Source organism: Aspergillus lentulus (genome assembly GCF_001445615.1).
Source record: "Aspergillus lentulus DNA, contig: Alt01, strain: IFM 54703, whole genome shotgun sequence".
Classification (NCBI taxonomy): Eukaryota; Fungi; Ascomycota; class Eurotiomycetes; order Eurotiales; family Aspergillaceae; genus Aspergillus; species Aspergillus lentulus.
This window is the reverse complement of record NW_028322123.1, coordinates 668670-696334: the sequence shown is the minus strand read 5'-3', so window position 1 is coordinate 696334 and position 27665 is coordinate 668670. Positions and strand designations below refer to the sequence as shown.

Here is a 27665-nt window from a genome sequence, read left to right as displayed (position 1 = left end):
ATTTGTTATCACCGATATACGGAACGATGCAAAAGTTTTAGACCTTTGGAAGCGGGTCTACTGTCTCGAAATTTCCGCCTGTGTCCATAAAGAGGGATTTTCTCGAAGTGCTCGCTTTTGATTGGTGTGAGTGCTCTGGGGCTTGGCACCGGCCCGCGGGATGCCCCTTCGGTAGGCCTCGGCTCAGACTCGGCTTCAACTGCATACCCCCATACAGGCATTATTACAACATCTTTCCACGTTCTGTAATTTATGACGTTTTCATTCTTTTCGGCATGTTGCTCCGTCCTAGGCTCCTAGCATCGTCCAGTTGCGATTCAGGTAAAGTAATGATCTTAGCCCCATAGACAGCCGCTTTCTGAGTTTCCCTGTGAACACCTGTCAAGATCGTTGCCCTTGATGAATAGGACACAAGTTCTCTGTACTATTCTTCAACATGGAGAGGACCATGTAATCATTTTGACCTAGATGAGCTGTAGGGTCACGGAATTCAGGCTTCTCTACGATCGAAGCCAGTGGACCACTGCCGGGTTACCTCAGTACAGAATCAGAGTGACGATAGATAATCGTTGCCACATGATTGGCCCACCGCTATTTCCGTCTCACATGCCCCAGAGTGGAAGCACGGGCATCAGGCCGCTTAGGTGTAAACCCATTACATCAGTCCATACCGTTTTCTGTAATGAAGTTGCACATGGGGGTGCTAGGTACTCCTTAGGGCTGGCAGCAACATTGGAAGGCTATTAATGATGGGCGCTTTCAAAAGACTCCTAATAGCCTGTGGATCAATCTTTCGAGGCCTCTGGTCTTCAGACCAAGATGATTTCTCCAATTGTAATCAAGATCGTCAGTGCATAGTGAGCTTTAGTAGAATAATGGAGGAGGCGGGCTTCCAGCCATTTTTCCTTGTCTCCGGTCGCAAGCATGGCGCCGATTGTACCGAAAGCGTACGGCCGTACTGTCACGAGCGGTTACGGGTCCTCTTCTCCGGTTCATCAAGAATTCTTTCCCACACCAAGCTTCCTTTTTATCTGCTCCATCTCCCTTTGATCCCTAAGTCTTTTCTCTTACTTACTTTCCCACTCCACTCCATTCTTTACTGCAGCTGGCTGTTGTTGCTGCTTGGATTGGCTCTCGTTGGATGTATTGCGGCATTGCCCAACTCACATAGAGAGCTTCCATAATGATCTCCACAAGGCTTGCGCGCGCCGGTGCGCTGGTAAGTGAACTCTAGCTCCTGGCTCATCCTTCAAGCACCTGCATTCATGTGCGATGCATTGAAGGATGGGTCGAAGCACCAAAATATGAATCATTATCCAGAAGCTGACATGATACCTCGCAGGGCCCCAAGTCCCGACTTGTAAGAATCCCATGATCTCACCTCGCCGCGGTGTTCTCCAGCGAGCAACTCGGAAGCCGTGGCTATGGTTACTTGACCCACAGCGCAGATGTACTGACTGATCTTTTGTGCAGTTCCTCGGGACCCGGGCCTTCGCTACCGTCGGTGACTCCCCTCTTGACAAGAAGGTCGAGATGGCCAACACTGAGAAGGTGAGTGGTCTTGTTCCGCTAGTCCAGCGTTGTTGTTTTAGCTCGTTACGGGAACAGGATCCGCTAACGTATCCGCCAGGGTAACTACATCAACTACAAGTATGCTATAAACGCCCTTTGCACTCATCCCAAAACAATTCGCTCATGCGGAGAATCTGGAAATCAGCATTAATTACTCAGTTACTAACATGTTCATTAACTTTTCAGGAAGATGTCTGAGAACCTGGACATTGTCCGTCGTCGCTTGCAGCGTCCTCTCACATACGCCGAGAAGGTTCTGTACTCTCACCTTGACGACCCTCACGGACAGGAGATTGAGCGTGGCAAGTCCTACCTGAAGCTCCGCCCCGACCGTGTCGCTTGCCAGGATGCCACCGCTCAGATGGCCATTCTGCAGTTCATGTCTGCTGGCATGCCCTCTGTCGCTACTCCTACTACCGTCCACTGTGACCACTTGATCGAGGCCCAGGTTGGAGGTGACAAGGATCTTGCTCGTGCCAACGAGATCAACAAGGAAGTTTATGATTTCCTAGCTAGTGCCACCGCCAAGTACAACATTGGTTTCTGGAAGCCCGGTTCCGGTATCATTCACCAGATTGTCCTGGAGAACTACGCTTTCCCTGGTGGTCTGATGATCGGTACTGACTCCCACACCCCCAATGCTGGTGGTCTTGCTATGGCTGCTATTGGTGTCGGTGGTGCTGATGCTGTCGATGTCATGGCTGGTCTTCCCTGGGAGTTGAAGGCTCCCAAGGTCATCGGTGTCAAGCTTACCGGTGAAATGTCCGGCTGGACCACTCCCAAGGATATCATCCTGAAGGTTGCCGGCCTCCTTACCGTCAAGGGTGGTACTGGTGCTATCATTGAGTACCACGGACCTGGTGTTACCTCTCTCTCTTGCACTGGTATGGGTACCATCTGTAACATGGGTGCTGAGATTGGTGCCACCACCTCGATGTTCCCCTTCAACGACCGCATGTACGATTACCTGAAGGCCACCAAGCGTCAGCACATTGGTGACTTCTCCCGCGAATACGCCAAGGAGCTGCGTGAGGACGAGGGCGCCGAGTACGACCAGCTGATCGAGATCAACCTCTCTGAGCTTGAGCCTCACATCAACGGTCCCTTCACTCCTGATCTTGCTACCCCCATTTCTAAGTTCAAGGAGGCTGTTGAGACTAACAAGTGGCCTGAGGAGCTCAAGGTTGGTCTGATCGGTTCTTGCACCAACTCCTCTTATGAGGACATGTCCCGTGCCGCCTCGATCGCTCGCGACGCTCTGAACCACGGTCTTAAGGCCAAGTCCCTCTTCACTGTTACCCCCGGTTCCGAGCAGATTCGCGCCACTATTGAGCGTGATGGCCAGCTCCAGACTCTCGAGGAGTTCGGTGGTGTAATCCTCGCCAACGCTTGCGGTCCTTGCATCGGTCAGTGGGACCGCAAGGACGTCAAGAAGGGCGAGCCTAACTCCATCATCTCCTCCTACAACCGTAACTTCACTGGTCGTAACGACGCCAATCCTGCTACCCACGCCTTCGTCGCTTCTCCCGACCTTGTCGTCGCCATGACCGTTGCCGGTACCCTCAAGTTCAACCCCCTCACTGACAAGCTGAAGGACAAGGACGGCAATGAGTTCCTGCTCCAGCCTCCTACTGGAGAGGGTCTCCCCGCCAAGGGCTACGACCCCGGCCGTGACACCTACCAGGCTCCTCCCGCCGACCGCGGCTCCGTCAACGTCGCTGTCTCCCCCACCAGTGACCGTTTGCAGCTCCTTGCTGGATTCGAGCCCTGGGATGGCAAGGACGCCAACGGCATCCCTATCCTCATCAAGTGCCAGGGCAAGACCACCACCGATCACATCTCCATGGCTGGTCCATGGTTGAAGTACCGTGGCCACCTTGACAACATCTCCAACAACATGCTGATTGGTGCTGTCAACGCTGAGAACGGCAAGGCCAACTCTGTCAAGAACAAGTTCACTGGCGAGTACGATGCTGTCCCTGCTACCGCTCGTGACTACAAGGCTCGTGGTGTTAAGTGGGTTGTTATTGGCGACTGGAACTACGGCGAGGGAAGCTCCCGTGAGCACGCCGCTCTGGAGCCCAGACACCTTGGTGGTCTCGCCATCATCACCCGCAGCTTTGCCCGTATCGTAAGTCTTTCTGGTTCGTCATTTTGCATTCTCGGAATAATACTAACCCTCTTTTCACAGCACGAAACCAACCTGAAGAAGCAGGGTATGCTTCCTCTCACTTTCGCTGACCCCGCCGATTATGACAAGATCAACCCTGAGGACACCGTCGACCTCCTTTGCACTCAGCTCGAGGTTGGCAAGCCCATGACTCTCCGTGTTCACCCCAAGGATGGCAGCGCTCCCTTCGACATCTCCCTGAACCACACCTTCAACGAGTCTCAGATCGAGTGGTTCAAGGATGGCTCTGCCCTCAACACCATGGCCCGCAAGTCCGGTACCAAATAAATCTAGTTGCGACAGTCCGCTTGAAGGCTAAACCCTCCGCATACGATGTCGAAGGTTTGTAAATTATGTCTTGAGTGTTCCTAGCGATCACTGGGAACATCGTTTTGAGCTTCTGAGTTTAGTGTATGTATCCTGCACTTGACTCGAGTGTTTGGAGAGTGGACAGCGGCCTCTTGACCTGCTTTTCACGGTTCATGAAAAACGGTGTTCTGAAAATTCTAACGATTTGTGTTCTCCGTTACCACCGAAGTTTCCTTGTTGTTTTCTACCATCCCGAGTTTGGGTGGACTCTATGGATATAGGCTTCCGTTTTCTCTTTTTTGCACACAGCCATTGTATGTTAGGGATCGCATGCATACCAAAGTCATTTCATTTTATGTTCAAGGCTAGATCCTTGTGATTCAGATCTTCTAGTAGCAGTTTGGCCTGTCTGGTTAAGTCGTAACACGTGAAATCTGGAGGTTGCTTCCCATGTGCCAAGTCCATGGAGTTTGCAAATGCCTCCAATGTGATATGAACTTCGACCTGGAGCAATAGGAAGCTATACAACCAATACACAGAAACCAACATAAATTCACTAGCGTACCTAATGACAGTTTAGCACCCCGCAATGAAACAACCTCGGCTACTAAGGGACCACTCTCTCCTCCATACTCGGGCTTGAGCAAAGTGAACCTAGCTAAATTCAGAAATGGCGATTAACAAATTGTAGACTGCCGGGCATTATAGTTGCGTCTAATTTGTATGGATATCCTCTGGCTATTCCTGGAGACTCGACGGTTGATCCGTTAGAAAGAAACAGTTTGTAAGCGGCTTTTGTGAAACGCAACTTCGCAGGCAAACTCCGCATATATCAACCACCATTAACATCACTTCCTAAACCATGGCTACACAACTTGTCCCGCTCTCAGAAGTGGAAAGGCTCAGTGCTTCAGTAGTCCGGATACTGGGGGGAAATCCTGGGAAGGTGAGTGCATTCTTGGCTCTTAAGGCTTCGCGCTGGAGCAGATAATACAAATCAATGACCCGGTTCGAAGCTAATGTGCGATCGACCGTATAGTTCACTCTGCAAGGTGAGTGGCTTACACAAGAGTCCTAAAACAAATCAGGCGTCTCATGCTGGATATCATAGGAACGAATACATATCTAATCGGACGGGGCCACCAGCGGATACTCATCGACACCGGCGAGGGCAAACCGTCGTGGGCAAATCATCTCAAAGGTGTGCTAGCAAGGGAGAATGCGACAGTCCACAAAGCACTCCTAACACACTGGCACCACGATCATGTCAATGGGGTTCCCGATCTCCTCAAGATTTGTCCGCAAGCGACGGTTTACAAACACCAACCAGATGAAGGACAGCTTGATATTGAAGATGGCCAAGTCTTCAGCGTTGAAGGCGCTACGTTGAAGGCGTACCATACTCCAGGGCATACCGTGGACCATATGATGTTCGTTCTTGAAGAGGAGGACGCCATTATCACTGGTGATAGTGAGTCTTACTCTCCACTAGGTAGTTGTTCTATGTGGTCACCGTTGCGGCTAACCTTTTTCTTACTTTTTTTTAAGACGTACTGGGTCACGGGACAGCAGTATTTGAAGATCTCCCAGTGTATCTGTCCAGCCTGCAGAGAATGCAGAATCGGGTCTCAGGCCGCGGATATCCAGGCCACGGTGCAGTGATAGAGAATGCCACTACGAAGATCACCGAGTACATCAACCATCGGCAGCAGCGTGAGGAAGAAGTAATTCGGGTACTGCGGTATGGAAGACTTGAGGTCCCGGACAATGAACCTTCTCCAGAACGCAAGGCTTCATGGACCCCCCTCGAACTAGTCAAGGTTATCTATCGGAATGTTCCCGAAAGTCTTCACTTACCTGCTTCACATGGTGTCCTGCAGGTGTTGATGAAACTGGAGGCCGAGGGAAAGGTGGTCCATAACACAGAGACGGGGAAATGGAGCATAGACAATGGAAAGTCTGCATTGTGAATCACATACTACTGCCCGGCAGCGGATGCTTGATTTCAAATCCGTCTCATAGCCCTCCTGTATGCGCGATTAATATTGTGAGATATATATATATATATATACATATATATATGTATGGTATCTAGTAGTAGCTTGAGGTGACAGACAATGCTTCTAACCAGTGAAAGTGCTTCCGGTCTGATCCCAAGATCTACTGAGTATGCAAGAATTTCAAGAAGAGGTTAGATTAATGTTGTAACGGCAGCCAGGCCATGTGAACAGAAAATATGAGATTGGACTCCCAAAACGCCACCAGTTGGGCGCCTACTTCACTCATATAAAATCCGCTGATAGTAAACATGCAGGAGTTATGATTACAGCGCCAGCCCGTCATCAACCCACGAGTACGAGACGACTGGTGGTTGACCCATGAAAGCAAGTTATCAAAGGATGCGACCTAGACCGGAAAGAAAGAAAAAAGGACTGTAGGCGGGATTCGTTTCTTTCTTTGGTAAAGGAAACCTGATGCCGTTATCTTTTTCCTTGGAAGTGTTGGCATCATCGACGGCTTCTTCCTTGACTGGTCGGGAAGTCCAAGGCGACGTTCCAGTTAGTCAGACTCTCTGACTTCACTTTCCTTAGGCTGGACACATCGCCACAAACCTTAGGTTACAACAATAATGTACTGTAAGTTTACCTCTGATACTGGCTCTGCAGGTGCCCAAATTGACAGACCTGGAGACCTGCAGTAGTATGGGTTTGCCGAGCAGTCGTTTTTATTGTTACCTATCACTTATCTTAGACTAAACTGGTTTTAACCGGCTACCCCTCCATTTGAATCTCACTGCCTATCGTTGTTATTAATATCACTACACTATTCGTATCAAACCATATACATGTATTGAGGGCAATCAAGGCAGTATTCTTATGGTTCTCTCCCTTCCGGTCTCAACAAGCTGGCCCTGATATCATATATCCCATCCGAATCTCGCAGTCAATGAGCTCGCTATTGAAGAGCAGAACGCTTTCTTGCCCACCATCAGTCTTTTTGCCCAAATCTGGGTCCGTTGGTCCGCGCGTTTGGCTGTTTGCTGGGCTCTGAGGTCACTCTTCCCCGCCAACCTCCAGCTTGTTTCTTCCTCCTGTCGGAAGACAGCAACGTCAACAAATTCTTCGTTCAAGGAGTGAGCGAGCTATTCAGGATCAAAGCCACAACCAGTCAAGACTACATTTATACAGCATTGGCGACCGATATTGTCGCTCCCCTGCGCTGTTATCGGCGCCCTTCATTCCCCTCACTGTCGGATTGCTCTAAAGATCGTCCCCACCTTATTCTCGGCCTACTCCTACGCTCCGTTCAACGTCACCGGTCTTGACTTGCCTTTCTTCTCTTTAGCGTCGCGTTCTTTCTCTAAAAGGTTTCCGATTGGAATAAATTTCAATTACACTCTGTCGCCGGTCCGATCAGATATTCCCGACTGTGCCTGTTCTGATATCGCGCAGCCACATACCCTGATACGCTATGCCGTCACTCGAGAACTCCACCCAAAACGAGGCGAGACTGCTTCTCGTCTCCAATCGGCTTCCCATTACTATAAAGCGCTCGGAGGATGGCAAGTATGATTTCTCCATGTCCTCCGGTGGGCTGGTCAGCGGTCTTAGCGGCCTGTCCAAGTCTACGACCTTCCAATGGTACGGCTGGCCCGGGTTGGAGGTTCCCGAAGAGGAAATTCCTGTTGTCAAACAACGTCTAAAGGACGAATATGGAGCGATCCCGGTATTCATTGATGATGAACTAGCGGATCGGCACTACAATGGATTCTCCAGTTAGTTCACCGTCTCACGCATTGTTGAAGCAGGCGAATTGTACGCTTTTGCAGTGCGCAATCAGAATGGATTGCTGACAGTGCCTCTGTCGTCTAGATTCTATCCTGTGGCCACTTTTCCATTACCATCCAGGTGAAATTACATTCGACGAATCAGCCTGGGAGGCATACAAGGAAGCGAACCGCCTTTTTGCCAAAGCCGTTGCGAAAGAAGTCCAAGATGGAGACCTGATCTGGGTCCATGATTATCACCTCATGCTTCTTCCTGAGATGCTTCGCGAGGAGATTGGCGATAGCAAGGAAAACGTCAAGATCGGATTCTTTCTCCATACTCCCTTCCCTAGCAGCGAAATCTACAGAATCCTGCCCGTCCGTAACGAGCTGTTGCTTGGTGTGCTCCACTGCGATCTCATTGGCTTCCACACATATGACTATACGAGACATTTCTTAAGCGCATGCTCGCGATTACTGTATGCTTAAGGCCGCCTTTGATGTTGATTGACACTTGAAGCAGCTAACATATACCTTCAGGGGCTTAGCAACCACTCCTAATGGAATAGAGTTCCAGGGCAAGGTCATCGCTTGCGGTGCTTTCCCAATTGGCATTGACCCCGAGAAGTTTCAGGAAGGCCTCAAAAAGGAAAAGGTTCAGAAACGGATAGCACAGCTCGAGCAGAAATTTCAGGGCGTGAAGCTGATGGTGGGTGTTGATCGTCTCGATTATATCAAGGGAGTTCCCCAGAAGCTGCATGCTCTCGAAGTCTTCCTCAGCGATCATCCGGAATGGGTGGGCAAAGTGGTGCTGGTACAAGTCGCAGTGCCCAGTAGACAAGATGTTGAGGAGTATCAAAACTTGAGAGCGGTCGTGAACGAATTGGTTGGGCGGATTAATGGTAAATTCGGTTAGTGCTTGGCAGCCGTCATTATCTTGGACATCAATATCTGACTGGGGCATTTAGGGACGGTGGAGTTCATGCCCATCCATTTCCTGCACAAGTCAGTCAACTTTGACGAGCTGATTGCTCTGTATGCGGTTTCCGATGCCTGCATCGTCTCTTCGACCCGAGATGGCATGAACTTAGTGGCATACGAGTACATAGCGTCTCAACAGAAACGACATGGTGTGCTTGTTCTGTCCGAGTTCGCTGGCGCGGCCCAGAGTCTCAACGGCAGTATAATCATCAACCCTTGGAATACGGAAGAGCTAGCCGGTGCTTACCAAGAGGCCGTCACTATGAGTGACGAGCAGAGGGCCCTCAACTTCTCCAAACTGGACAAGTATGTTAATAAATATACAAGGTAAGTAACCAGCTGAATTCTCCGCCGCTGACCGGCGTAACCTGAGCTGACGACATCAAGTGCCTTCTGGGGCCAGTCCTTTGTCACCGAGTTGAACAGAATTTCTGCGCACTCAGCTGGGAAATTCCAATCGCGAAAGGCCAAGCTGCCTGGAAGTGCTGACGCTCAGAAGCCTATGAATGGTTCTGGAGAGTCGGAGGAATCTCAAACGACACAGTGAAATTGTCATTCTTTCTTGCTTAGAGAATGAAGAGCTGGGATCGCTTGATGGGGTGAGGAAGATTCGCCGCCGGTTTACGAGTTAGGCGCGGACATAATCTGTCTCTGCTATGCTTTGTGTTCATGATAACAGACTCTCTGGGACGGAAAACTACCAAGAAAAATGATCACGAATAGATTCCTATGCCCGGGTAGGCATGACAGGTGGGAGGTTTTGGCGTCTTGTATATTAAGCACTCCCATTAGATGTTTTTGTTTATCTTATGGGCCTCTTCATTCATTCAGGTTCGAATTTTCGATATATGAGTTTATTCTATTCTATCTCGGGCTATCAAAATGACTTTGATCTCAACTCACGACAATTATACTCTTCTTGTGTAGAGACGAATCTAAGGCAGGTCTTTGTAGATTTCGACTTCGCGTTTCAACTTGACAAACAGTGCAAACACCAATGGAGAAATTCTTGGGAAACTCCGCCGTCCGCGGATTTCAACTCGGACATCACGATCCCATATAGGGCAATTCTGTCAATATCCAGGTGCTCATTACATTTTTCGCACCTAATTGACATACAGGGAACTATACTCTGTTTCCTCCCGGTCCCACAAGGCCACGACTTTCCACTCTCCGAACGACCGCATCTCCGAAGAAGTCAAAACTCTACCTCTTCAGACAGTCGAACGGACAACGCCCTCATTCAACAACAGAAACACAGTCGTTGAGATCTCGGAGAGATCAGTCTCTTACATAAAAATGCCCCCCAGCAATATCATACGGGCAATGCAGCCCCTCCGATCCTGCATCCCCCGGTCAACAATCACAATCTCCTCAACCCAAGTGTCCTTCCTCCAGTCGACACGGTCAAGCAACATCGTCAGACGCACCGCTTCAACCACAGCCCCAGCCGCCAAACAACAACAGACAGCCCCCGAACTCACACCCTCGTCGACCATCGCACCCCCCTCCCTACGCAAGTACCCCTACACCCTCAAGACCGGCACCGTCGTCTCCGTCGGCCGCATGGACCGCACCGTCCGCGTCAGCCACCGCCATACAACCTGGGACCCGTACCTCCGCAAGTCCTACCCCAAGATCACGCACTACCTCGTCGCCGACCCCCGCAATTCTCTCCGCGAGGGCGATGTCATCGAGTTCTCATCGGGCTTCCCGAAGAGTCGCAATGTGCGGCATGTCGTTGAGCGGATTGTGGCGCCGTTTGGGAGTGCGATTGAGGATCGTCCGCCTGTTATGACGCGCGAGGAGCGGGATGCCGTGCGTGCCGAGAAGAGAGCTGCTAAGTGGCAGCGGCGGGAGGCGAGGAGGTCGGAGGGTGGTGAGGTGCAGGGTGTGAAGGAGCATGTTGGACGGATCAGAGCATTGATTTATGAGAGGGTTGGTGATCTCAGTGCGTGAAGGGGAGGGTATTTAGGTCTTCGAAATTGGTATTTGTATGGGGGATATGAGACTCCCTCCTGTATAGGGTTTGCGAGATAAAGTGTATTATACTCCAACATTCATGCTCTTTTACTGTTTTTTTTTTTTTTTTTTTTTTTTTTTTTTTTTTTGGACAATTGGCTCGTCGAAATACAAGCCAAAATGGCAAAGGCATTCAATCAGATCTGCCATCATCCTCTGTTGCTTACTTTGGCAGCTGAAACTGACTATGAAGTAATATATGTTCATTTAGCTTCAGACAGTTCACTACTACTTGAAGACTGACTGAAGAGACATAGTATCGTCGTAGGTGCAATGTATTGATTGAAAATGCATTCAACAGTATAGGACAGTCACAGCAGAAAGGTATCTTGAATCTCAATCAACAAAGAAAAAGGCCGTAAAATATGTACGAGGAAAGACGTAGGTTTGAACCAAGAGAGAATCCGTCCATGCAACAGCCCCCAAAACTGGAAGGATTAAAGACAATAGAGAAGGTAATAAGGGTAGTACAGATTTCTAGCCCAAATGAAATCAGACCTTGCTTCCACCTAAAATATACTGGTATCACAGAATGGAAACCAACTCCATGCCCATATTGGTGAGCGAGCCATGTTCACTTAGATTTCATTCCAATTGAGCGACATCGATTAGTCTGCTTCTTCGCCTTCATATGCGTTCGTCTTTTGGTGCGTCTCCGTCGTTGTTTGGAGAACGACGGCACTGATCGGTGCACGTCCTCAGGTTGCGAAGATTCGCACTTTCCGGTCGACACTGCCGGTGGCAATGACACATCTGATTGAGATCTTGTTGGCCGCGTTGGGATCTGATCTGACACCATTTGTTGTCGCGGTGGCCGCCGGTGCTCCATTGGTCTCCGATTCGCCATTGGCTCCCCCATCTTTGATTAATGGCGGTGCCCATCGGAGGCATGTGACAAAATGTCCGTGGGCATCAGAGATGACCCTGACGCACTTGCATTCCTGGGTCAAATCCCAGCAGCGGATAGTCTTGTCGTCTGCAACCGATAGAAGATGTTTACCGCCTGGATGAAAAGCGAGCGCACGAACCCAGTTGTCATGGCCCACAAGCGTTTTGATAAGATTGCCCCGTGAATCCCATAGCCGGATAGTTTTGTCCCGAGACCCAGTGGCGAAAAATTCAGCTGACGAGGAAGCCGGCGGCGGTTTCTTCAAGCCGGAAAGAACCGCAAGATGTGGATAGCTGGCAGCAGGAGCAATAGCAACACATTCAATGACATGTTCGTGCCCGAGGAATGTCGATTTGGTTTCCACAGATGATAGATCCCACAAGCGAGGAATCCGGTCATCGCCCGCCGCGAAGAGGAACCTTCCGTCGAGAGATGGCGCAACGGCACGTACCCAGTCCACATGTCCTGACAATGTCTTCACACAATATCCGGTCGTTACATCCCATATCCGCAAAGTCTTATCTCGTGATGCGGAGACCAAAAGATTTCCCGACATAGGCGAGCCTGCCGCGCCAGATGGGATGAATCTCACCGAGGAGACACTGTGATCATGACCTGGCAAGGTCCTTATGTTCTTGTAGTTATCAGATGGATCCCATAGCTTGATTGTTAGATCCGATGAACAGGACGCCAGAAGTGTTCCGCCGCGGGGCCCACCATAATCGACGTCTAGCACCGCCTTGGTGTGCCCCTTGACGGTCCGTTCTAGTTCCCCGAGCTCCCAATCCCAGATCTTGATCGTCGTATCATCTGAGCCGGATGCGAGGGAAGAAAACACTGGGTGGAACGCAACACATGTGACAGGGTCTCGGTGGCCCTCGAGTATATGGCGGGCAGGGGATCGCGGTAACCACGATGTAGGGTCCTGATTCTTTCGCAATAGTGAAGTAGGCGTTGCAGAGTCTAGTTCTGACTGGAGTGCCGCGCATCGGGACTCAAGGTCCATGATCTGATCAGCCCAAAGCGAAGACGATGGTCAGTGCTATCCTGCATTCATGACGACGAAAAATGAGATCGCGCAGCCTTAGGAACCAACCTTCTTCTGCAAGCGGACCACACTGGTCCATTTCTTCTCTAATAGCCCCTCATACTTCTTGAGTGTCGCATCGTCAATTGAAACCGAATCGCCTAGCTCCGCTCGCAGAGCAGCGGAACTCTCAGTTAGGTTCACCGAGGTAAGATAGGCGATAATGGATTTGTGTCTATGGAGAAGATTTTGAGCAATGTCAGCGTCACACCCTCTCCTCCTTAGTCTTTTCCAGTTATTGCAACCCAGGAGCAATGACGTACAGCTCCTCTGCCTGCCGCGCCGTGAGTAGCTGGCTCATGATCAACGGCAGTTTCGTGCGCAGTCTCTCCAAGCTAGTCTGGCCCTCTGCATGCACTGCTGTAGCCTCGTCGACCGAGACAGGTAAATTTCTTAACGGTATACCGTGCGGTCGTTCGCAGGAGACGTGAAGTCCTTTAAGCTGGCTCCTATTGGCAATTGATCTAGGAATTGTATGCGAATGATAGTCCTGAGCCGGGCGGTGAGCCAGCTGGATGTCAAGAGGGGGAGGGTCCTGTTTTGCGACCGAGGGGTGGGTAGGGGAGGGGACAACGTGGGAGTCGTATCTGTTGTCAGAGCGGATGGATATACTTTATGCTATGGACGGGAGGTGATTAGTGGTGATAGCGCAGAATCAAGCCCAGGCGTAGAGAATTAAGAATTGATATGATGCTGGTTGAAACAACCGTGGGGAAATCCTCAGATTGTTTGTTTAGTTACACAACAGCACAGTTGGGCATGTGTTCCCGCGGGCTTGAATGCCAAGGCAGCCAGTCCACCCAATCTTTGGGTCGCGAAATCACCACAGCGACTTCTTGGTTGTTTACTGTCCGATTCTATCAATCATCATCTGCCTCAAAGTGGCACGTTCTCCTAGACGATCACCACACCTTTTCGTCCTCTTATTTTGTCAAAGATATTGGAAGAGGTGATTCAAGATTGACTGAAGGGTTTATTTTCATCTCTTCAGGTGACAGTCGTGCATGTCTTGATACACTCAGGACTGACCACTACTTGAAAGATCCACAACAGGCGACCCCTCCGCAAACGACCCCTCTAAGGTACGTTCCTGGCCTTTTCCTGTTGCATGAAGTCAACAGCCGTTTGTTGTCTAGCCTGAGGCTACTCGTAGCTCTCGACGACTTTGTATAGATTCCTGCATGTTGCGCTTCGGCTGTTTACTGTTCTGTTATGCCATGCCACTTCCGGTGGAATGAAGCTAACTGTACTCGCTTCTCAATTCTAGTGCACCTTCTAGCTAATAACATTACCCACGCATATAATCTGTCATCATGGCTGAGGGGGAGGAGGACTTTTCGTCATTACCGTTGCCTGACCGGTTCTCTCACAAGGTTAAAAGCCCTTTACCCGATCCGATGTCTCCGGTCAAATCTCATCGATGACCAAAATGCTGACAATCTTCCGCATGTGTCTAGAATTGGAAAGTGCGAAAGGAAGGTTATGAAGATGCCAAGCAGCAGTTTGAGAAGACACCCGATGAGTCGGATCCAGTTTTTGTGCCATTTCTACAAGATCCAGGTCTCTGGAAAGGGGCAGTGTCAGATTCCAATGTAGCTGCTCAACAGGAAGGTCTTGCGTCATATTGCTCTTTTCTCAAATATGGGGGTGTGCAGGCTTGTACACGGTATGTCTAGCCTTAGCACTGTGCCTCACATTTCACCCCGGTCCAACTTTGGATATAGCTGACAGGGGTTGCGCAGAACTCGCGGATCCACGATAGGTCCTATTGTCGAAAAAGGACTTCCCTCAACCAGACCGGCGGCAAAAGCAAATGCGCTTGAAGCTCTTCTACTCTGTGTCGAATTAGATAAGGCAGATCCGGTTATTGAGGAAATAGTCCCTATCTTGTCGCACAAAGTACCCAAGGTGATTGCAGCGGCATTAAGCGGATTAAAAGCCATCTATCACAACTTCGGCTGCAAGATTGTCGATCCTAAACCAGTCCTGAAGGCCTTACCCAAAGTATTCGGGCACGCAGATAAAAACGTCCGTGCGGAAGCGCAGAATCTCACAGTCGAACTGTATCGATGGTTGAAAGAGGCTATCAAACCACTGTTCTGGGGAGAGCTTAAACCTGTTCAGCAGCAGGATCTCGAAAAACTGTTCGAAAACGTCAAGCAGGAACCGGCGCCAAAGCAAGAGAGATTGACAAAAGCGCAACAGGACGCGATGGCTGCAGCTAGTGCTGCTCCAGAAGGCGGTGATGGCGACGCAGAAGCTGGAGAGGTCTACGCAGATGAAGATGATGGCGAGGTAGATGCGTTCGATCTTGCTGAGCCGGTCGACGTCTTCCCCAAAATACCAAAGGACTTTAATGAGCAATTGGCATCATCGAAGTGGAAAGACAGGAAAGAGGCGCTGGACGCTCTGTATACTGCACTGAACGTTCCACGAATCAAGGACGGGCCGTTTGACGATATTGTTCGGGGTCTTGCAAAATCCATGAAAGATGCAAATGTCGCAGTCGTGACTGTCGCCGCCAACTGTATCGATCTCCTCGCAAAGGGTCTGCGGGGTGGCTTCGCGAAACACCGATCCACGATCATGCCGCCTATCATGGAACGATTGAAGGAGAAAAAGCAGACCGTCGCAGATGCTCTAGGGCAAGCTTTGGATGCGGTCTTTGCATCGACGAATCTATCGGATTGTCTAGAGGAGATTCTAGAATTTCTCAAACATAAGAACCCACAGGTGAAGCAGGAAACCCTGAAATTCCTGATTCGCTGCCTTCGAACTACTAGAGATGTTCCATCGAAAGCTGAAGTGAAAGCCATTGCCGATGCCGCCACAAAATTGCTGACTGAGTCCACTGAAGTCAACCGTGCAGGAGGAGCTGAAATTTTGGGTACCTTGATGAAAATCATGGGCGAGCGTGCAATGAACCCTTACCTGGACGGACTTGATGATATTAGGAAGACAAAGATCAAGGAATTTTATGAGACCGCCGAGGTAAAAGCGAAAGACAGACCGAAGCCCATCGTTGGGCCGCCAAAGGCCGTGCCTGCCGCCGGCAAGAAGGTTGTTGGAGGGAAGAAGCCTGCTCTGGGAACGAAGAAGCCTGCTCCAGCTGCTACGGCGCCTCCACCAGAGGAGCCTGCACCGACCCTTTCTCCTCCAAAACCCGCTACAAGGTCGATCCCTTCGAAGTTGGGTGGAGTTCCCAAGCCTGGTGGACTTCCCACTCCAGGCGCTGGACTCAAGCTTCAAAGAAAGCTTGGTGGTCCTGGTGGCCTTGCATCCCCACAGCGTCGGGTCATCTCCCCTCCTTCGGAAGAACAGCCTTCCGCGCCAGCTGCACCGAAATTTGGTCTTGGGAGAGGGCTTGCAGGCCGTCCCATAGCCAAACCCTCGGCTGCTCCTGAACCAGCTCCAGCTCCAGCTGCGCCACCCCAGGTGAGCGGGATTTCTGCCATCGAAAGGGCTGAACTCGATGAATTACGCCTTGAAAGAGAAAGGTTCCTTCGAATGATTGAGGACTTGAAGACTGAAAGAACTCGACTCAACTCGCAAGTGACGGAGCTTCAAGATCAAAATGCACAACTCATTGAGGATCATACAAGGGATGTTCTAAGTATCAAAGCCAAGGAAACGCAGTTGGTTCGAGCCAGAAGTGATGCAGAAGCGGCTGAGCAGACGGTTCAGAAGCAGCAGAGGGAAATTGATCGTCTAAAGCGTGAATTGGCCAGAGCTCTCAGGGCCAGCGCTCAGAGTCCTCCCAATGGATTTTCGGATAATATAAATTTGCCAGTACCGGAGACGTCGGTATACCATGAAACGGGTATCAACGGTTATGGTGCCGTTCCCAGAACCGGCCTCCACATGGGAAGTCGCTTTGATGGTGGGCGACCTCGGAGCTACGTGTCTGCCAGTCCAAGTGAGGAGAAAGAAAACACCGATCTGGAGTCACCAGGACGCGGTAGCAGAGACGGAGGCCTTGGTCGACGGAAGCTCAGCCCTTCCTTCGGAACCAACTACTCTGGGATGGGCAGTCCAACAAGATCGTCCATACCAGGGTCTGGTAGTGCTTCTGGAGAGGAGCAACCGATGAGGAGCTCAGAACCCGCGGAGAATTGGAAGAGAGCCGCGGAAGTCACCAGCCAACTCAAGGCGAGAATTGAACAAATGAAGGTATGTCTTTAACCATCTCTGTTCGTTTGTGAATCTATCTCTGATCGATCTTACTAGGCAAGACAAGGTCTGTCGCGAGGCCCTGCGCAACGCTAACGGCTCCTCCATGGATGATTTTTCAATTCTATAAGCCATGACATGATTTTTGTTCTTTCTTATGACAGCAGGCTTCTTGACCTTGGTGTTGGCCAATACCCGGCGTTCGTCTTTCTCTTTTCCAATTCGGAGGTCGTTTCTCCCCTTGCACTTCTTTCGGCCGCTTGTTCGGGGACTAGCTGTGGTGCTAGGGAAACAGTCATTTGATTGCATTTGTCGGGGTCTGCTTCTTCTATTGTCATGCCTCTGATGTATAAATTTGCAGCATGCTTGCGCGCGGATTGTATTTTATGGATACGGGTCGTTGGAAATTAGGTATACATGGAAAATTAATGGGTACTCGAAGGAAGTTTATGAATCCAGAAGTCTAGGGTTTCAGTCTCTTCCGCCATCATGATTCACTCGAAAGGAAGAACGTTGTACAGCATCGGAATAAAGTTCTACACTACAACAGATATGGTACACGCTAGTAACATTAGCTAGCTTAAGCCTTGTTCTACTTTGCAGACAGATATCACATGCATGAATGCTCAACCTCAATTATGCTCTACGCATGGTTTGCTAATTGATGTCTGAAAATGCATTCATGGGTATCTGCGACGTGTACATAAAAAGAAAACAAGGTGGGCCATCAATATGGATTGGAATTGAGAGGGTGCCGGAGTGCTCCACCCATCTAAGCTAAAATGCCGTCAACAAGTCAATATGAGCCTCAGAACACCATTCCCATTTCCCAAAGTGTTTCAACTTTTGATTACATCCATCCCCTGTGGAGAGAATAAAAAGAAAAGGACCGCGAAGTCATAATGTCGTCCGGAAAAAACCGTCAATCAAATTGATCAGGCTTTAAACTCTGACGGCAGCCTCAGCAGCCTTGCGCTTCTTCTCCATGCGGGCAACGGCCTTGGAGCCCATGATACCACCACCCCAGTGGCGGCGGGACTCCTCGTACTTGTCGGTGTAGCCCTCCTTGATGGTGGAGAGGAGCTTGGAGAACTCAGCCTTGTCCTCGGCGCGAACCTCGGTAAGAGCAAGGACAGCGGCGGTCTGTGTGGAAGTGTGACGTTAGTGCACGTTACAGGATATAAATAATGTGATGAGTTTATCTTACCTTCTTGTGGACAACGGTACCGAGACGAGCCTTACCCTTGACAATGGCATAGGGGACACCCATCTTGCGGCAGAGAGCGGGAAGGAAGACAACCAGCTCAATGGGGTCAACGTCGTGGGCGATCAGAACAAGGGAAGCCTTCTTGTTCTCGACCAGGCCGACAACGTGGTTGAGACCGTACTTGACGTGGTAGGGCTTCTTGGAGACATCCTCCTTCTTCTTGCCCTCGGCAACAGCGGTAGCCTCAGCGTGGAGACGCTCCTTCTTCTCGGCCTTGGTCTCAGGGCGGTACTTGTTGAGGAGCTTGAAGGCCTGGGCAGCGGTGTTGCGGTCCAGAGTGTTCTGGAACTGAGCAATGGCAGGGGGAACCTTCAGGCGGAGGTTCAGGATCTTCTTCTGGCGCTGAAGGCGGACATACTCGGGCCACTTGACGAAGCGGGAGAGGTTGCGCTTGGGCTGAACGTCCTGGCCAATACCGAAGTTGCGGGGGCGGCGCTCGATGAGAGGGTTCTAGAAGTTGTTAGCAAAAGCAATTCTTTCCAGAAGTCTGAGTAATGACTGCATACCTTAGCGCCCTTCTTGGTAACGCCAGCCTTGCCCTGGGGGTAAGGGAGAGGGGCGGCCTTCTTTCCGGACTTAGGAGGCTGTCATTGAGAAAAGAAGATCAGCGAGTTGTCCACCAATTGCTGCATCTTCTTTGAACTCTAGAGAGAACACGAGAAAGAGTCCAAAGACAACTTCTGTGACTCCAGCCAAATCATCGCCGGTGTACGCATCTCAGGAGAGAATTGTGCGACCAACGGAATACGCCACGACCCTCGCGAAATGAGGTAGACAATTTCTTGTCTCACGACATGTCGCAAAATGATCGACAGCTCTACAAAGAGAGATTCGAATTGGATGTCAAGGGCTTACCATTTTGTCGACTGAGTTCCGCAACGGTGCTGGGTGACGGGATTGACAGACAAGGGAAGAGAAAGAAAAGTTGAAGCTCTTTTTTGATCATCGAGAAGAAAAGCCGCCGTTGCGTTTGTGGGTCGCGCTAGTGCGGAAAAACTATTGGCCGTGTTCTGTTGCTGGCGTTGGTCACATGCTCTAGGGTTAACCCTTCGTGTTTCGAATCTCGATTGCTGCCTGAACTTATGCCTGCACCTTAAGGCAATAAATATAGAGTACGGCGTGATCAGAGAGGTCTGACCTAACAAAGTGTGATCGAGTCCATCTAGGTATAGAATCGAATATTGTCCCCATTATCTATGTTTGGGGACACTTAAAGTTATCTCATAGCCATCATATGTACAGAATGCGAATCCCAAGCCAGACGCCGTAGCCGTAGATGCAACCAAATTACCCGATGCCCTGTAGCACTCGAGCAAACAAATATGGGAAGCACGATATTCAACGCCAAGCACCAAGCCCTGAGAGCCCTCCTCGCCCAAGGCCGGAGCTGGCTGCTTGTATAGCCTTCTTTTTACCTAGATTGCCTTCCTGTTCTCGCACGCCTGCAACAATCTTGTCGATATTAGTCTCGACCACGACACCACCGACAATCATCTCACTGAGTACCGCGTGCATTGTCTCGAACCCGAAGATAAGATCCAGCTCGCAAACGTTCTCAAATATCCGATCCAGGGCTTCCACGAAAACTTGTATTAGATCGATGAGCGCAAGCGGTGACTCGGTGGATGTGGATATCATGATGAAAGACAAGGTGGCATAGGTGCGGTAGGTGACTTGCGTAGGAGCATCGGAAGGACCATTTGCTGCGCTTGAACGCGCGCCTTGCGAAAGCAATGGAGGAAGTGGTAGGAAGTTGCAGGCACTCGGCGGACGCTGTGCCACCAGATCGTAGATTTGGGCAATCAGTGACTGTTTCGTTTGCGTATCCTAACCGCGACGCAGAGGCTTATGTCAGTCAAGTTCAATTTCAATCGAGCCCATCAGGACCCGCGACGTCCAGGACACTCACGATTTGTGTATAGAATTTGGTGAGGCGCGGCTGTCCATTATTGTTGAAGACGAGGACGGCGTTGATCATGTTGGGCGCAATACGAAAAGTATTTTCAGCCTTCCTCGGGTACTAAAAACCAGAACAGTGTGGATGGCGACCCCTATATGCGCACAGTAGTCAAGACTCTTCAGATAGGGGATCAGAACAGAATTGACGTAGAGTTGGGCTCTTGGAACCTTGGAGCTTGCTTATCGCACTGATGCGGCGGGGCCTCGTATCAGCGGAGACCCCTTGGATCCCGCTCGGATCACTTTCTCATTCGACGGCATCATGTTTGAGCTAAGATACTTTCTGCAAGCTGAATCTCACCTTACAGACAAAAAATCATACATCATAATGAAGACCAGACTCTACGTCTGCACGGCCTGTATGCGCAGGAATTTCTCAACAGCTGTTGCGCCCTCCAATCTCCGAAATGCGCCCAAACTCCAGCTTCGCGATCTGACTCCCTCTGACCTCTCTTACTACTGGGATACACGAATACCGAACGAATCTCAACTTTCCTTCGCGGATAAGTTCTTTACTCCGTCGCGGCATTCTCCAGTCAAATTATGGTCCGCCAGCAAATTCCGCACAACGCCTCTCTCGTCGCTCGAACCCGAAGTGGCTTTCCTTGGCCGCTCGAACGTCGGAAAAAGCTCGTTACTCAATGCCATAATGGGGAAGGAGATGTGCTGGACTTCATCTAAGCCTGGGAGAACCCGGGAGATGAACGCGTTTGGGATTGGAGGGACTAAAGGCGGCGAATCCAAAATTGTCCTCTTGGACATGCCAGGGTATGGAAAGGGAAGCAGGACGGAATGGGGTATTGAGATTTTGAAGTACCTCCAGGGACGCCGCCAGTGAGTCGCTCTTGTGCATTAATGATGGGTACCTGGTACTGACTTTGGCCGCGATATGTAGGCTTCGCCGGGCATTTATCTTAATAGACAGCCTCCACGGAATCAAAAAGAAAGACGAGGACATTCTCATGCTATTTCGAAAATACGCCATCCCCCACCAGATTATCCTATCGAAAGTCGACAAGGTATTAGCAAAGAGAAAAAAGCAGGTTAAGAGCGGCGCATCCGTCGCCAATGTCGCCGCGCTAAGGAACCTGCTTCAAGATCTCAGGCCAATAGTTCAACCTGACGGTCGTGTCGAAGGCCCTGGCGCTTTGGGTGAAATCCTCACATGCAGTGCAGAGACACCTACTGGGCCAGGACAATTCCTAGGCATCAGTGCCATACGATGGGCCATATTATCTGCTGCCGGGTTTGATGGCAATGTAGAAGTGAAAGCTGAGTCTATACCGTCCAGCTCGTCCGTCCCAGGCGCTTCGGCAGCTCCACCATGATCGATTGGGACGTCGTGTGTTCGTTCAGATCTCAACCGAACCTCGAGATTATGAGGAATCTCAAGCGCTCTCATACCGCATACTTTATAGACAAGCCATTGCGCACCTGCCAATGTGCAATTTAGAACTCTAGGACTCATTTCTGCGAGGCTCCTTCCTTGTCGTACGTCCAGTCAATTGAATTACATCTTGCGAATTGCCCTGCGCAGGATCTTCTCCCGGTTTTTGGGTATGCCAGACAATGGAGAAGTCGACAACTGATGGTCCCCAGAATACAACCGGTGTCATCCTGTCCTCTTTAGACTCGGCAAGGCGTTATACTACTGGCCAAGTCAAATTGATCGCCAATATTCCGTCTAGCTCAAGCTTGTTCTAGCACACACTTCTGACTCATATTCTGAGGGCGATACGTCAAGTGATGGTGTACTCAAGTTCATCCTTTATAAGGCTACCTCTTCCAGCAAAAAAGCCCTACCGCATGAGATAGTACAACTGCACCTTATGAGTATAAATGCAAGAATTCAATTCACTTTTCAATGATCGTGAAAAAGAAGTCATAGAGAGTCTATGAACAAAATTTTCGCCTGCTGAAGCACGAATGGAAGCAGGAGAAAACAGTCAAGCGCCGTGTGCATCAGAACGGGTCTGCCCAACTCACCCAACAACAATTGATCATAATGCATATAGGAAGGACGTTTAAACATGGAACAAGAGATATGAATGAAAAATGATAGAAGAGAGTAAATGAAGTGAGCTGGGGCTAGTAAATCATTGTTTTCGAAAGTCAAAACGCCATTTCCGTCATTTCCCAGCATGACAAGATGCTGACCACGCTATGCAAAGCCTCTCGTTAAACAACAAGTCTGTGGATAAAGGGTATCTAAACATTTCATGGCTTGAAAGGCAGAGAGGAAGAGGAAGTAGAACAGGAAAAAGAATAAAAGTGACAAACGTTGGCTGATCTGGTGACCGAGGTGCTCCGAGCCATGCCAGCTGGCGAAGCACTGACGAGCCCAGTAGTTTAAATCAACGGCGTCAACCGTCAGATAGATCGTAATCTTCGTCAGCATTGTCACCGATCTCCTGTCCCCATCGGTTGACAACTATCCGTCTCCCCAACTGATCCTCCGGGACACCGTCACGGGAAGCTCCAAAGTCGAGGACCTGAAGATGGTTAACAAGGATGATGGCAAATTAAGAGACACTTCCACGACTTACTTCAATATACGTCAGAGCGTCGCGCTGTACTGCAGCAACGCATCTTCGATCATTGAATTTGACCTGCCATACACCGCTCAGGTCTGTGAGAAGATCTCGAACGCACTCTCCATTCCGCACATCCCACATCTTTAACGTCCGATCAGATCCCGAGATCACCTTCTGGCCATCATGCTGAAAGCAGGTAATGGCACCAGTATGCGCGCTCAGCCTGCTCTTGCATTGACCAGTTTCAGGATCCCAGATCCTCAAGGTAGAGTCTGCAGCCGCAGAGACCAAACGGTCGCACTTCAAATCAAGAAGACCTACAAGTGAACTATGACCTTCTAGATTGTAAATGATCGAGCCAGTATCGAGAGACCACACTTTGACTGTGTTGTCCATTGAACCGCTGATGCATCGATTTCTTTTGTGGTCAAGTACAACGCTGTACACCTTGAGTGTATGGCCCTGAAGTCGGTGAATAGTCTCTCCAGTCGATATTTTCCACACTCTCACGGTACAATCATAACTCCCGCTAACCAGAGTGTCACCGTGCGCAGCGATCGCACGAACAGAGTGCTGATGACCAGTAAGGACACGGATGAAATAAGGGCAATCGGTATCATCGGCATGGGGTCCACTCTGGTAGTACACCGGATCACCTGGTTTTGGGAGTTTCCAAACTCGCAAACTAGAGTCGCGGGAACCAGTTATGATGATTGGTTCTTTAGGCATCATTTCGGGTGTGCCGTCAGCATTGCTACCAACTTGGACCGGTAGAACAATTTGCAGACAACGCACTGTCGAGGTATGTCCATGGAAAATTTGGGTGCATCTTGCCCTTTCGATATCCCAAACTCTCACCGACCTGTCTGTGGATCCGGACACGAGAGTGTTGCCATGATATTCCAGGGCCCAAACCCCTCCCTCATGGCCTTCCAGAGTCGCTCTCAAGGCGCCCGTCTTTGTATCGTAGACGTTAATGTTTGTGTCGTCACTTCCTGTCAGAACCTTGTCGGTGTCAAACTGGAGGCAAGTAACTACGTGGCGATCATGAGCGCGAAAGGCAATGTGCTTCGGTTTCACATTGGGTTTCATCCAGCCTTTATGAATCGAATGATGGCGCTGGTAGAGGGACTTGAACAAATGAAGACCCCTGAGGGACGGTAGGCCAATTTCCGGGTATGGGACAGCTGCAGCTGCAGCATTCGCAGCTGCATATGGTCCCTCAGCTGCAGTTACTCCGTTTCTCCAACCTGAGGAGTCCGAGGAATCGGTATTACTAGAGGAAATCTTTCTCTTCGCGTATTTCCGACCTGAGATGCGAGTGGCCTTCCTTTTCGGTCGACGACTTACAGACAGAGCCCGTTCACCGGACTCTCCTGGCAAGGAAGAGAAGGCGGACCCCGGAGCGCAATCTGGTTCAGGTTTTATTACTGCAGACGAACTCAGATCTTTTTCCCAGTCGTCATCCCCATGCGGAAACTGCCACCCCCAACCTTCTTTGATTGCACGTTCCAACTCACCATCTGTGAGAACGTATCCATCCCTGTCAAATAGATCTTTCCAAGTCTTCTCATCCGAATTGATGATATGCCTCCATTTCTTGGACACTTGTGCTGCACGACACATGGTTTGAACGTCGAAATACTTGACAATGTTGAGGCTAAGCTCCAGAGGAAGAAGCGCGAGAAAATCGCACTTCAAAGCTGGATTCACGACGTCGGCCACAAAATGCAGTGTTGGCTTGGGGCACCTCCTCAAAAACTGATACATCAAGTAAGTTTTCAGTTCTTCGGGAACCGAGTCAAAAAAGTCCAGTACACTGGGTATGTCCATCAAAGACGAAGTATGACGATTTTCCGTAGCGCCCGGCAGGTTTCCAGACCTGGAAGGAGACAAATCATGGTTCTTCGAATCGTCCAAGTGCCGTATGTTTGAAAGTCGGGAGGCATTATTATCGAGGCTTGAGTCCGTATCCATCTCTTGGTCTTCCGCCGACTCAAATGAAGAATCCACATTCATCGCATTCAGGGCAGCCACAGGCGACAAACTGGGGCTGGGTAAGCACATGTCGTGGGCAACAAGATTTTCAATAGCTGAAATCTGGGATGCAGGTTCCGTTGGTGCCTGCTGAAACGACTCTTCCGACCCGTCGTAGTCAGTGCCTTGGCTTGCAGTGTTCACGCCCGCAGCTCCATCACTATTTACCGCCGGACTAGCAAGTTGGGGTGCCGGCCTCGACGACGCGTTGTCTCTATGTCGACTAAGAAGTCGATCTCTCTCCCAAATAGCTGCCTTAGCGTGGAGTGCGCGGAGTTCTCCTTTTCCTAATACCGATTCTGCACCAGGATCCTGCAATACTTCCTGGCTTTCAACTTCTGAAGACAGAGGCGAGCGCAGTAAGGTCTCTCTGCGGGGTATGGCCGCACTATGCACTCTTCTTCGAGGCATCGCGTAGTCACTCAAGTTGTAACCGCTGGATTCGGTCTCCGGAGTTGCCAAGCCAGCCGTGTATGTGGCTGAAGAGAGATGAGGACGGATCTGGCGAAATGAGGGCTCCGATGGAAGTCTACCTGGACGTAGCCTTGTGAAAGATTGGTGGGAATCTACGACTGATGCTGGCCGACGTTTCGCGCTGGACGGGTTGGACGGCTGGCTGGATAATCGAGCGGATGCTAGACGACGGGAGCTTTGGGCATTATCTGAAGTAGTGTATGAAGTGACGGATTGCACAAAACCATTCGAGGCTTTCAACGCGTTGTTTGTCTCGTTCACCTGTTGAAGTCAAATTAGCCGACAGAATGTTCGGGACACGTAATGTAGTACGCATGTAAGTAAACGGAAACAGAGTGAAGTCACGCTCCGATGGATCTAATTTGGGAGTGCCGTACCTCTTTGACAGCCACTCTTGCATCTTCCGGCTCGTTGAAAACGACGGTTTTCCCGCCGAGTTCGAATTTGATGTTCCTCAGAGACGTAGGAGTGGGAGAAGAGGCCAGGGGATATAGCTTAGGATCGAGATCCCTCGTCGCTCGAGGAGATTTGATGACGAGGGGAGGAAATGTGGTAGTGGTAGTGGTTGTGGTAGTCACGACAGTCGTTCGAGTAGCAGGAGCGAAGGAAAATTGGCCAATAGTACTATTGGCCGCTCGATGATCCAGGTCATTGTTGACATCTAGTTGGTCCATGTTGAATTTCTTGCTGCTGACAACGTTCGCTGGAAGGTAAACGGAGAGTGGGACTGAGGCGGGAGACGCGTCTTGACTCGCTGATAGAGGGTCAGATCGATAACAACTGTTGATCTATTCACCTAATGCGGTGACGACACGAAGCGAGTCTTGAACGGTGGCAGAGCAAGACAACCAGCCTTCAGGGAAATTAATGACCAGTTGTGGGGAGAGGGCACGGTGTCTGATAGCACGATAGGCTCGCAGAGACAGTGTTGATGCCCTGAAACCTTGGATGAAAGAGCGAGAGGATAATTCAGAACATGGTTGTCATAAGAGAGTTCCCGTGAGAAAGAGGGGGACAACGAGTGGGAGAGAAACGGTGGTGTTAGCAAGGATTGAAATGCTGCAGCTGACAAGAAAGATGTTGGAACAGTTGGGCGGCGGAGAATGATCGAGGGAGCTGGACCATCACTGGGAGGTGGTTGGTCGTGCCTCCTCTGGCAAGGCTTTTTGGCGCTTCTCCGAGGCTAGTAAGGACTAAGGCACCCACTGCGGTACCTACTAGTTAGACTCGATGGAAGGGGGTTATCGGTATGATGATAAGTGATAACGATCGGGCGCATAAGTAAAAGAGGATTGAAAGAGGCTTCGCAAGGGCAAAACGTAGGGAAATAAACCAAACAAACAATCGATATTTGGGGTAGAGCGATCTCCAGAGGAATTTCGGATGACGAGGGCGAAATCAGGGAAAAAAAATCTCGATTATGAGGCAAGACGGGTTCATAATTTTGCCGTCCTAGTTACATAAATAGTGCCAACGAACGATTATCACCTTGAGAACTTCCCTAGAGACTATAAAAGTGATAAGGGTCCATTCTCCCTTTATAAGACATACAGAGTAATTTCCTTAATTGGCTGTCACACATCTAGAGAGAACAAAGTACCTAGGTCATACATATACCGGAGATCCTTCGAGTAAGAAAGAGTTCCAAATATTTACGCCTAGACTTCTGCTACTGAAACTACATCTTATACTGCCCTACAGAGCAAGGACACACTGACTATATCTCATAATCTCACTCGCAGCCATGATCAGTATTATGACATGAAACTTAGCTGTTCCATCATACGGATCACTTATCAACCTCGCTCTAGAAAATATGTATGCCATTGCCACTCCATGACCACAGAACCACACGTGATATAGTGGGGCGGAATGAAGTTCTGGGGCCCTGATTCTCAAGATTCCTGACAGGTAAAAAGAATAATTCCAGTAGACAAAAACGGCCTTTGCGGGACTAGAATTTAGAAAATCATCATAGCCAGAAGGTACTGCTCTAGAATCGGCAGAACCCAGCCTGGCTAGTGCTATGGTTCCCATCATCCTATATCATGTTTGTCATGCAGCAGATGACAAAGTCCAGAAGTTGACCCAAGGATTGCGGGGAAGAGGCCAGATAAGGTAAGTCTGCCATTACATATTGTGTGGAATCGGAACGCTATCTCTTTAAATGGTTCGCTTTAAGCCGACCTCAACCATCACGTACACTGCTCGGTTCAATATCAAATATGTGATATACTTGTCCAAATGCATTGTAGATAGTAGGTCCTGACGGAATAGTGTTTCGGTTTTCCTAAAATCATGTTTTTCGCGTTTTTTCAGGTGTGGCAGTATACCGAGTACGGAGTAGTCCTGCCATGCAAACTTTTCGGTCGACTATGAGCACTTACTCTCGAGGCATCGAAACGTGATCAAAGCTGAAGCTGCTGGA

The 27665-nt window shown here is 49.9% G+C and overlaps 9 protein-coding genes across 9 annotated transcripts; 5 read left to right on the top strand and 4 right to left on the bottom strand.

Moving 5' to 3' along the window:
* Positions 1–1183: 1183 nt before the first annotated feature.
* On the top strand, positions 1184–4030 carry acoA (aconitate hydratase ACO1; the record flags this gene model as incomplete). Its single annotated transcript, XM_033560200.1, has 6 exons — positions 1184–1219; positions 1343–1360; positions 1474–1551; positions 1631–1650; positions 1759–3703; positions 3764–4030. 6 exons carry the CDS (start codon positions 1184–1186, stop codon positions 4028–4030), a joined length of 2364 nt encoding a protein of 787 aa, XP_033416091.1.
* An 883-nt stretch (positions 4031–4913) lies between these two features.
* On the top strand, positions 4914–6021 carry ALT_0201 (beta-lactamase-like protein 2; the record flags this gene model as incomplete). The annotated part of the gene is made up of 4 exons (XM_089598936.1): positions 4914–4997; positions 5091–5103; positions 5163–5522; positions 5621–6021. The coding sequence occupies 4 exons, from the start codon at positions 4914–4916 to the stop codon at positions 6019–6021; spliced, it is 858 nt and encodes a 285-aa protein (XP_089456600.1).
* A 1501-nt stretch (positions 6022–7522) lies between these two features.
* Positions 7523–10757, top strand: ALT_0200 (alpha,alpha-trehalose-phosphate synthase [UDP-forming] 1; the record flags this gene model as incomplete). The annotated part of the gene is made up of 6 exons (XM_089598935.1): positions 7523–7826; positions 7960–8296; positions 8358–8728; positions 8786–9125; positions 9186–9341; positions 9920–10757. 6 exons carry the CDS (start codon positions 7523–7525, stop codon positions 10755–10757), a joined length of 2346 nt encoding a protein of 781 aa, XP_089456599.1.
* Positions 10758–11518: 761 nt separating this feature from the next.
* On the bottom strand, positions 11519–13097 carry ALT_0199 (WD40 repeat domain-containing protein; the record flags this gene model as incomplete). The annotated part of the gene is made up of 3 exons (XM_089598934.1): positions 11519–12718; positions 12806–12971; positions 13060–13097. The coding sequence occupies 3 exons, from the start codon at positions 13095–13097 to the stop codon at positions 11519–11521; spliced, it is 1404 nt and encodes a 467-aa protein (XP_089456598.1).
* Positions 13098–14109: 1012 nt separating this feature from the next.
* On the top strand, positions 14110–17062 carry ALT_0198 (putative spindle pole body component; the record flags this gene model as incomplete). The annotated part of the gene is made up of 4 exons (XM_033564361.2): positions 14110–14169; positions 14254–14462; positions 14539–16966; positions 17024–17062. 4 exons carry the CDS (start codon positions 14110–14112, stop codon positions 17060–17062), a joined length of 2736 nt encoding a protein of 911 aa, XP_033420252.1.
* An 846-nt stretch (positions 17063–17908) lies between these two features.
* Positions 17909–19091, bottom strand: ALT_0197 (60S ribosomal protein eL8; the record flags this gene model as incomplete). Its single annotated transcript, XM_033564360.2, has 4 exons — positions 17909–18109; positions 18174–18683; positions 18740–18817; positions 19089–19091. The coding sequence occupies 4 exons, from the start codon at positions 19089–19091 to the stop codon at positions 17909–17911; spliced, it is 792 nt and encodes a 263-aa protein (XP_033420251.1).
* A 480-nt stretch (positions 19092–19571) lies between these two features.
* On the bottom strand, positions 19572–20211 carry ALT_0196 (putative AP-3 adaptor complex subunit sigma; the record flags this gene model as incomplete). The annotated part of the gene is made up of 2 exons (XM_033564359.1): positions 19572–20060; positions 20143–20211. 2 exons carry the CDS (start codon positions 20209–20211, stop codon positions 19572–19574), a joined length of 558 nt encoding a protein of 185 aa, XP_033420250.1.
* A 309-nt stretch (positions 20212–20520) lies between these two features.
* ALT_0195 (translation initiation/elongation factor MRX8) lies at positions 20521–21520 on the top strand (the record flags this gene model as incomplete). The annotated part of the gene is made up of 2 exons (XM_033564358.2): positions 20521–21026; positions 21088–21520. The coding sequence occupies 2 exons, from the start codon at positions 20521–20523 to the stop codon at positions 21518–21520; spliced, it is 939 nt and encodes a 312-aa protein (XP_033420249.2).
* Positions 21521–22555: 1035 nt separating this feature from the next.
* Positions 22556–25911, bottom strand: ALT_0194 (F-box/WD repeat-containing protein; the record flags this gene model as incomplete). The annotated part of the gene is made up of 3 exons (XM_033564357.1): positions 22556–22684; positions 22739–25498; positions 25615–25911. The coding sequence occupies 3 exons, from the start codon at positions 25909–25911 to the stop codon at positions 22556–22558; spliced, it is 3186 nt and encodes a 1061-aa protein (XP_033420248.1).
* Between the last annotated feature and the right edge of the window lie 1754 nt (positions 25912–27665).